General features: G+C 51.4%; 1 protein-coding gene across 2 annotated transcripts; it reads right to left on the bottom strand.

The window, feature by feature from the left end:
* Positions 1 to 883: 883 nt before the first annotated feature.
* On the bottom strand, positions 884 to 10,079 carry LOC147146664 (uncharacterized). Of its 2 annotated transcripts, XM_086032645.1 has the most exons (11): positions 9,894 to 10,079; positions 9,554 to 9,584; positions 7,759 to 8,321; positions 5,933 to 6,263; positions 5,352 to 5,393; positions 5,178 to 5,278; positions 5,037 to 5,098; positions 4,129 to 4,292; positions 3,194 to 3,349; positions 1,214 to 1,467; positions 884 to 1,028 (listed from the first exon to the last, which is right to left on the bottom strand). In XM_086032645.1, exons 1-11 carry the CDS (start codon positions 9,984 to 9,986, stop codon positions 933 to 935), a joined length of 1,893 nt encoding a protein of 630 aa, XP_085888771.1. In that variant the 5' UTR covers positions 9,987 to 10,079; the 3' UTR covers positions 884 to 932. The 2 variants fall into 2 exon arrangements, with proteins under 2 accessions (XP_085888771.1, XP_085888773.1); XM_086032647.1 differs by lacking the exon at positions 5,352 to 5,393.
* Between the last annotated feature and the right edge of the window lie 12 nt (positions 10,080 to 10,091).

Here is a 10,091-nt window from a genome sequence, read left to right as displayed (position 1 = left end):
AAGGTTTAGTTATTTTTATTTTTTTTAACTCAACAACCTGAAAGCATCTGACTGAGGTCACATTCATCTTAACGTGCATAACGATATTGCCTTCTAAGATAAGTCCATTTCAATTCTAACTAAGAGCTCTAATCGGAAAAATGTCATCACGGCTTCTTGTTACCTCCTTCCGAAATTCTCTCCTTTTTTTCCCCCAATAAATCTTTTATTTATATACATTCTCGAACAGGAAAACATCTGGCATTCTTCCGAAAACATTGTCTTGATACATTAGAAACAGAAAAAGAACATTTGCAAGGCTTATTCCAAAAGAGTATTTTATATCAATTGCTTGAAGTGTTTAAAAACATAAAATAAAGTAACAACGAAATTTGAAGGTACCAATCATCGAGACTTTTCCCATTCAAACGAATGATATCGTTTTGCAGTTTCCACCAAAGCACAAGCACTCGCGGGCTCGTAAGCAAGCGCAGGTGACGTCTGGGCCTCCGTCCGCGCTGGGGCGAGGCACGAGCTTTGGCCTTTTTTCTTTTTTCTTTGGAATGAAAGACAACTGGCCAAAAGTCGGCCTGAAGGCGGTGCGCCTCCCGTGTATGGGACGGGTTCTTTCCTCCAGCGGCTCAGCTCCTACAAAGAGCGCAGCGGACAAACGGACGGACGGCCTACCGAGTACAAAGTTCTGCTCGTATACGTCGGTGATGCTGATCGGGTCGCCTCGGAGACGGATGCAGTCGTCTCGCGCCTCCCACCTAAACCTAAGCCTTGTTCAATTTCCTCATTTGAAACCCTAAACCGGGGGGGGAACCCAAACCAAAGCAATGCAATTTTACTGACGAAAGAGAAGGAAAACATTTGGAGGAGACGTTTGCAGCTGAGCCACATCAAGGTTGTTTTTTTTTTTATTGTGAGTACAAGATCACAAACAGTGAAAATCACTTCTTGGCACCTTCCTGCGAGTCTGCGTAGACGTCGGACGGCGTCAGCGGGCTGAAGCGGAGCAGCGGAAGATCCACGGCAGCGCATCGCTCCTGGCATCCGTCACAGGCAGACGCGGGGATGTCATTTTCAGTTTCCGTTGACCAGCAAAACAATTCACTTTCAATCCACACAGGAAACAACAACGCATGCGGGCGTGACCAGTACAGGCATTGAAGTCAAGCTAACACCGTGCTAACACCGTGGCACGTGCGCAAGCGGCGGCAACAAGCACCACCTTGTGTAGGGGCCAAGCGTCCCGTGGGCCCCTGGCGGGCGGCGGCGGCGGCGGCGGCAGGTCCGAGGCGGCGGCGGCATTGTCGGGAAAGCGGCGATCTGAGCGCGACGGCTGGCCCTTGAGCGGGAAAGCCCCCCGGCGGCGACCGTAAAAGGCGCACGCCGCCGCCAGCAGCGACATCAGCAGCAGCGAGCTCAGCAGGAAGAACAGCACGTACACGCCTTTGGTCTCGCCCGACGGGCCACGGCTGCAACCTGCCGCGCGCACGCGCACGCGCACGCGCGCACACACACACACACACACACACACACACACACACAAACACGCGCCTAGTGGGAAAACTGGCCCAAGCGGCTAAGACTCAAGTGGAAGGAGTCGAGGAGCTACGTGGTAGAGAGCGGATCTGGTGGACAACAAAGCCACCACAGGACAATGCTAGTAGAGGAAAAGACCAGGGGGCGTGGGGGGAGACGAGGACAAAACCAGGACACCACGAGAAAACCCAGTAAATGACAAAACATTAGAGGACGAGATTAGTACGGGACACAGCTAGTAGTTACTAGTCAAGGACAGTAGGACAAAAATAGTACATGACAAAATAGAGAAGATTAGCAAGGAAACGGCACAGCGAATACAAGACAAAACTAGTCGAGGACCATGTCAATAGAGGACACCCGGACCAAAGAAAAATGGCAAAGGACAAAGCTTGTAAACGACAGTCGAGTGCAATCAACCAACAGGCCGCGCAGTTGAAAGGGAAAAAAAAAAAAAAAGAAATAAATGACAGCACTTGGGGTTTATTGATTACCCGAGGCTGAAAAAAAACAAACATTTTGAAAAGTGAGCGGATTCTCTCCTCTGCATCCGTCGACGGCTCATTCTTGAGGCGTGTCGAGTTGTCTCCGTGGCGCAAGGCTAATGTGAAATGCGCAAGCTAGCAACATGAGCATAGTAAACAGACGTATTGGGAAAAGTTTCTTTGCAACGGGCAAAAAGCCCAGCGAGCGTTCGACGCAAGAAGAAAAAGAAAAGGCGCATTTGACAGAGGAGCCACTTGACGGCAACAGCCGATTACCGAGGATGCCCGCGCTGCGCAATGTGCCGCCGGCGCCTCTCCGCTGACTCCAAGAAGCCTTCATCGTCAACTCGTTCGTCTACAAACGGGCCTTGAGCGCGTCATACTTGGTGGCGGACCGCGTCGCTAAGGCTCAAAAGTCCAAGGGTATTGGCGAAGGGGGAAAAAAACAACAACGGTGGCGTCGCGTTAATTGTTGTGCCGCTGCACTGCTTCGAGACATTCTCTCCAAACCAACCCCAAAGACAACACCCCAACAAAACTAGTAAATGACCAAAAAGTAGAGGACAAGATTAGTCTAGGACACTAGGACACGGCGGTAGAGGACCTAGAAAAGGAAAAAGCGAGCAGAAGTTAAGCCTAGTCGAGGACACTCGGGCAAAACTAAGAACAAAAGTAGGGCAAAAATGACAAAAAAGGCAAGCTTAGTGGAGGACACTAGAAGACAAAGGTTGAGGACACAGCTAGTAGAAGACAAGACAGCACAGCTAATAGGACAGAACTTGAAGACAACACAGCCAGTAGAGGGCCAAAGGAGGAGCTGACAAAAAAAAGGAGAGGGCAACATACCAAGAGGAGGATAAAGCCGGTGGAAGACAAGACAGCTAGTTGAGGGGAAAAACTGCTAGAGGACTCAAACGGTGATACAGGACACGGTTAGTTGAGGACATGGCTAGTGGGGGCACAGCACACTCCGCCCCCCGCCCCATGTCAGGTGTGGTGCTCCATAAGAGAAAGACCCATTTTTCAAAGACCATTTTTGGCTTGATGAGGGAACACTTGAAGAGTTGGAGGACAAGGACAGACAGAGAGGGACGATTGGCAAAAGTCAAAGTGAAGGGAAAGAAGAAGAAGATGAGATGAGATGAGATGAGATGAGATGAGATGAGGGTTGTCACGGCGACCTGCGGGCTCGCGCTCCACACACACGGTCCCCGCGGGTCCCAAATGCGACTCGTCCCGGAAGCCGTCTTTGCAGCGGCACTCGTACGAGCCAAACCGGTCCAAGCAGTCGGCGTTGACGCCGCACGGCGCCAACTGCGTCCCGCATTCGTTGACGTCTGCGGGTGGGGGGAGAAAAACTCAGTAAGAAAAAAAAAAAAAAAACCCAAAGCGCATCAAGAACCGCGTCGAGGCCCTTTCACACCGGCTCCAAAGCTCATTTTTCAGGTCACGGGCAGTGACGAGCGGCACATTCGGGACTTTCCCAAAAATGGCGCCTCGAGTCGCACAAAGCGCCGTATACTACTTTGGGATTTTTGAGTTCATTTTGATTGATTTGGGCACGTCAAATTCAATGAATTTGAATTAGACAATACTTTGTTTTGTGCAAGTTTTTTTTTAATAAACCAAAAATGAAACCGCTTTCAAAAACAAAACAAAACAAAACAAAAATAACATCTGTTTATTAAACTAATTGAAACTAACTACAGTTGTAAGGAAAATTTTACATCAGCTTTCAAAATCTATTTTGGTATTACTGTATGGCTGGACAGAAGATAGAAGGTCAAATTGTAGTTCCCCCCCCCCCCCCAAAAAAAGGGGGTTGTTTTGCGCATGAATAACCCAAAGCGCTGAGTCGGTGGCTTTGGGTTGTTTTTCACCCCGCGCATGGAAAAGGCGCTGAGAGTGGACTTGACACGATTCTCTGTCAGTTGGATCCGGGCTCAACTTCACTCATCCCTTTTTTGTCAACTATTATAAAGCGCGCGTCGGAGCGGCGCCGCGGCCCGAGCGAGGTCACGTTTCAATCAATCACATTTTATTTATATAGCACTTTTCATCCATAAAAATGCAACTCAAAGTCCACGCGAGCGCCTTCGCGAGCCGCCGTCATTACCTCCGACGGAGACCGAAGCCACGACGCCGCGATGCGGGTTCCCCACTCGGCCGCCGACGGCGCCGCCGACCATCTTGTGGAGATCCCGGTGGACGCCGGGGAACACCTGAGTCCGCCCGCCGCTCGTCTTCAGCCACACGATGTAGAGTTCTCCCGCGCGGAGCCTGGACATCAACGCGCCGCGTCGTCAACATCCCCACATCTGGACAGCCGCCTTCCGTCGCCGGTCGACGGTTCAAAACATTCGAGAATGTGAAGAAACCAGCTGCTTTTGTCAAGCAATTCACGGAAAGACTTCTTATGCCTCTGCGCGTCTTTAAGCGGCGCGGCCTAGGGAGCGACATTGGGCGCCGGCTGCTCTGCGTGCGCCCGTCTGGCCTCGCAAGCGTTTCCATTTTGCATTTCGACGGTGTCGTCCGACAAGCGGTCCAAAGTGCATCGCCGCTAGGGCTCTCCTAAATAAATACATAAAAAATAAATAAATCGCCTCGCCTCCATTCTAACGTCCTCATTATCGGATCAATACTAAAAATACGCAGCCGCGTAGAGCGATAGCAAATAGGTCGTGTTGGTTGCAAACCTTTCATCTTGAATGCACAAACCGCGCCGAGCCTTCCAAGGACTCTGCGATGGATCGCTGACTAGCGCAAGCGCCGGTTGGTGACACGGCGCTTTGAACGTCAACTTGATATCATTTTGTTCAAACAACTCTTACTGCACAAAGCCGGCAGTCCATGCGACTGCTGTGCCGTCTTTTGAGTGCTGCAAGCCGATAGCGGGTACTCTGGCAAAAATATTGCTGGGTTTAGCTGCACTTTTCCGCTCATGGGCCCGCCGCACCCTTTCACTCGATTGGAGCAGCGGCAGGCAGCGCGCGCGCGTGCGTACTCACGGCAAGTGGAACGTACCTTTTAATTCTTTTAAAGGTCAAGCTGAGCGGGACGCCGAGCCCGTCCAGATGGCGGAGCACCTGCGGAAGAGGGCGCCGCCGTTGCCACGCGTCTGCCAAGGAAGGCCGGCAAACAACACAAACGCAACGGCGGCCGCACCAGAGCCTTGACGGACTTCATCAGCGAGCCGTCCGGACGCTCCCGCTCGCCGTCGCGCTCCCGACTCAGCTGCACCTCCACCGACACTTCGAACAGCCGATCTGGACAAGGCGGGGGACAAGGGTGAGGCGGACCGCCCACCCCGGGACGGCTTGGGATCCAACGCCGACTCACCACCGGGCTGGTGTGGAACTTGAGAAGCGTTCCAGACGTGGACTGCGGGCGACACGCGCGTGCGTGCGTGCGTTAATGAGCCGCGTGTTCGCGTACAAGTCGGGGAGAAGAGCGAGCCCTCGCTTCATCACGCCCAAGACGCTCCACAGGCGGCAGGGACAAGGACCTGACACCAAGACCTTGGCCCGGACAAGGACCTGACACCAAGACCTTGGCCCGGCCCATACAAATTGCAATATTTGGCGGAATCAAACTCGGATTACCCATGAATTGGCCCACGGTCGTTTTGGGACCCTAAACACTGGCAAAAATCAACCGATTATTTTGCTCATTTTCTTTGTCCGACATGTTGTAGTGTTGAGCAGAGCAAGAGTGACGCCAACGACCAAAGTTGCCGCATGGCCTTTCGCTGGCCCAACTATGCCAGAAATACGGCGGGAAAAAGTGAGCCACATGAGTGTATCTGGCGTTTTGCGGTCACAAAAATAACAATACTTCAATTGGACGGACAAGCGCTGCCCGTCGGAACCCGATCAACGGAGGTCCTATTGATTCCTTTGATTTGAGAGCCGTGCACTCACCCTGCCCTCGGTGATCGGAAAACGGTTCCACTATGTTGGGGTGTGGAAGAGTCCACCCTGGTTGTTGTTGTTCTTCTTCTTCAGAGGACGAGGATGTATTCATGACCTCCGTCTTGTTTTGTCTTGCCTCAGTTGGCTGGCGTTCATCTTCCGGCAGATCGGCATCCCTGCGCTTGGCGCTGAGGGTGTGAAGGGAGCCGGCGGGGAAGCGGTTCAGATGCTCGCGTGCCGGACCCGCAAACATTCGGGGGGCGCCTCTTTCCGGCCGGGGGGTTCCCCGCGGCGCCGCGGTGGTCTCCGACCGCAGCTTCAAGTCATCCGAGGCGGCAGGCTGACGGCGCCGCAGGAGCACGTCATCCGAAAAAACACAAGATTATTCATTTTTCAGTCCCGATTCACACATTTTGATGCATTTGCACAAACATTTGATTTCAGGGACTCAAAATCTGCAAGTTTAGCGCAAGAGCAGCTTGACTTTGGTGAATTAGGTGTTCTTGACTTGGGGTTAATCAAAAACCATGGTAAGCACCAAGACAAAAAATAGCTCAAGAATTGAAGTCAAATAGAAAGTCAAGAATCAAGTTAACCCATAAAAGCCTAAAGTGGCCGTCGTCTCAACAGCTCCCCAAAACCAAAGCAAAGTCGTCTTTGGAACTACCCTCGAAAACCTGAAGTTCTGCCAGAAATTCAACGCCTACAAAATGATTGAGACCTCGGCCCCTGTAGCAGACAAGATGACTCCAAAAGATTTTGCAACCTTAGACACGGGCAGAATGTATCATTAGCTACGGTTTTAATCAAAGATGTAAGAATAAAGTGTCAGTGTCAGTGGAAGAGAAGCACCATTTTTCATTTGGAAAATCGAGTGCTAATTACCATGCCGTCTTCTCTTACAAAGACGTTGAAATCGTCATTGTCTACAAATGGATATCGCAACCGGACATCACGTTCGACTGGTTCAAAGTCCACAAGCGCGCCGTCTATATCACTGCCGTTACTCACTTCAAAGGTCCCGCGATCGATGGCGAGTTCTGGCCATTATGACTCGAAAGAATTCCAGAACATCCTCTGCGGGCTCACGACGCCGTCACGTGTATATTCTGATGCATTCCATTGGTTAAGACAACAAAAGATGGATAAAAAAAAAATTTTTTTTTAAATGACGTATATGCTCTCCAGGCTTTAAGGGTAGAAAGACGGCTATGCACTCCCGTCCTTCATGGACTAAGCACCAATCAAAAAAGGCTTGTAGCAATCAAAAACCACGTCTAGGACCAGTTCCAAACCGTATCAAGACCAAGTCAGGAATCATGTGAGGAACCAGTTAAAAAGCAGGTCAAGAACCTCGTATAGGACATCTTGATTGACCAAGTTAAATGCAAAATCAAGATTCAAGTTGAGCACAAAAACAGACCAAGAGCCAAGTCAGGAACAAGTCAAAAAAATAAATAAAAACATCTCCGGGACCAGACAAAAACCATGTTGGGAAACATGTCTTGGACCCCCCAAAAAAGCAAAAACCCAGATCAAAAGCCAAGTCAAGAACCATGTCACAAAGCAGCCGAAAAGCACATCGAGAACCATGTCTTTTGAGCCAGTTAAAATCCAGGTCTTGCGGCAACTCAAGAACTGTTGAAGGAACCGATCAGAAACCATGGCTAGAACCGATCAAAAATCATGTCTAGAACCGTGGGACCTGTCAGAAACTGGGTCAAGAGTCCAGGCAAGAAGCATGTCACCAAGCAGACGGTACCAAGTGGAGAAGCAGTGAAAACCCCGCCAAGCGTTAGCTCACTAGCATTTGTAGAGGTTTGCGTCCATCTCACCTGAGCACGCACGTCTGGTTCCGCAGACGAGTCGGCAGCTTGACTGGAATCACCAAACGCGGGAAACGCGTCAGCGGTCGCGCCGTCAAACTCACGCCAGTCCTGAAGGTCCCGGTTCCCGTCCGGCCCAGAGGCGCCATCTGGCGGGTGGTAGGCCGCGGGGGGCCCGAAGGCGCGGTAGCGTGCGTAGAAGCCCCGGTACTGCTGAGCGGGCCAGCCGGCGATCAGCAGGACCACGCGCAGGGTGTCGGAGCCGGAAGCGTACGCGGCCTCGCGCCAGCACCCCCGCAGAACCCGCTGACCCGCAGAGGTTCCGGCCGAAGGTTCGCCGGGCTCATCGACGTGGATTTGGTCCCGCTTCAGGTGGCAGTCCTCGTCGGGGGTCAGGTCCTGGAGGAGCAGGTGGACCCGCTTGCCGGCGGGGGCCCGGATGGTCCAGTTGCACCACAGGGGCGGGTTGGCGCAAACGTAGTCGGGAGAAAAGAAGTCGCCGCTGTCGCCGCCCAGACGCCGGTGGCAGCTTTTCAGGGCGAAGAAAGCCCCGCCCCCTTCACCCGCCGTACCTCAGGAAGTGCAACACGTCCACATTTTACACACACACACGCACACCAAAGGGCCACACGTGCATAGTGGATTAGCGGGGCAGAGCCGGTTCATGACGCTGAAGTCATGGAAGCCAAGGAGACCACCGGTGAATGACGCCATTCAAACCAAGCCAAAGAACGTCCGAGAGACACTCAGGGAGAGCGGGCGCAGTGACGTACGTGGCGGGGAAACGTGGACGCCCAAGCGCACAAATAAAGACCGAAGGAAAGGAACACTTCGCTCGGACAGCCATGCGCAGAATAGACTTTCCAAAGCAACACCTTGTGATACTGGCGGAACGAAAGGCTGCCACTTCGGGCTCAAGTCTCGCGAGATTTGCGTGCATGCGTTTTGGTTGGAATTCGGAGGCGTCCGTCGCGGGACTTTGCTAACGCAACGCCTGACTTTTCAATGCCTCATACATTGCCACAAGTGATTCATGGAAGAGTTATTATCACTTAGAGCTTGCGTTCCGACGAGTAGTAGTAGTAGTAGTAGTAGTAGTAGTAGTTTTTATCACCTTAAGAATATCGCCAGAGTCCGCCCGTTTCTCTCTCAGGCTAACACGGAAGTGCTGATGCATGCCTTTATTTCCTGTGGTTTAGATTACTGTAATGCCCTGCTCTCTGGCCTCCCGAAAAAGAGCATTTCACCACTGCACCTACTGCAGAATTCAGCCGCTCGGGTGCTGACGAGAACCAGAGGGCGGGAGCACATTACGCCAGTTTTGAAATTGCTGCATTGGCTTTTTAAATCGATTTTAAAGTACTTTTATTAGTTTATAAATGTGTTAATGGTCTTGGGCCATCTTATTGATCTGATTTGCTTTTATCATACCAGCCCTCGCGGATCCTGAGGTCCTCTGGCGCCGGCCTTTTATTTATTCCAAGGGTGAGGACCAAAATGCATGGCGAGGCTGCATTCAGCCGTTTTGGTCCTCACCTTTGGAATAGCCTGCCAGAGGACGTCAGGTCTGCAGAGACTGTTGATATTTTGAAGAGGAAGCTCAAGACACACCTTTTTAGTTTGGCTTTCAACAACTTTTAAATAATTTATCTTTTCTTTTGATTGAAGATAATTCTATGTTTTGCTTTGAATGTTTTAAAGCACTTTGAGTTGCATTTTTATGTATGAAAAGTGCTATATAAATAAAATGTGATTGATTGATTGAGTAGTAGTAGTAGAACGAGAACAACAACGTTTGACTGACCAGAGAGCTGTTTGGCTTCGTCTTCCAGGAGCTGCAAACAAACACAAATGAGAAAACATTCACACAAACACGGTTACGTTTGTGTCCCAACAAACACACACATAGCAAAAGCACACGCTAAAACGTGCACACGGGTAAAAATACACGCACACGCATGCAGGTAGAAACTAAGAAAAGCACACGCAAAGCCGCGCGCACAAAAAGACCGCTCAAGACACACGCGCACACACGCCCACACACCCCCACACCCCCACACACACACACACACACGAGCGCACAAACGTAGTGCCCCAGCAGACGCAGATTTAGCGACCAAAAGGCGCGCGCGTGCTCGTCTTACTTGCGCAGCGCAGGAGGTCCACAGAGACCCGAGCGCGAGGTTGAGGAGGAGCAGCGCGTGGCCTTTAGGCGTCGCCGCTTTGGGAGCAAACATTTTTCGGAGGTGGCTTGTATTTTGTTGTTGCCTTTTGAAACTTGCGTGAAGAAAAGTGTCCGGGCGGAAGTGACGTGAGCTCCTCTTGTCATTTCGCGGCAGAAA

The sequence above is a fragment of the Filicampus tigris genome, chromosome 6, assembly GCF_054856515.1.
Source record: "Filicampus tigris isolate MCC_2025a chromosome 6, RoL_Ftig_1.0, whole genome shotgun sequence".
Classification (NCBI taxonomy): domain Eukaryota; kingdom Metazoa; phylum Chordata; class Actinopteri; order Syngnathiformes; family Syngnathidae; genus Filicampus; species Filicampus tigris.
The sequence above is the reverse complement of the archived record's forward strand: the minus strand, read 5'-3'. Positions and strand labels throughout refer to the sequence as shown.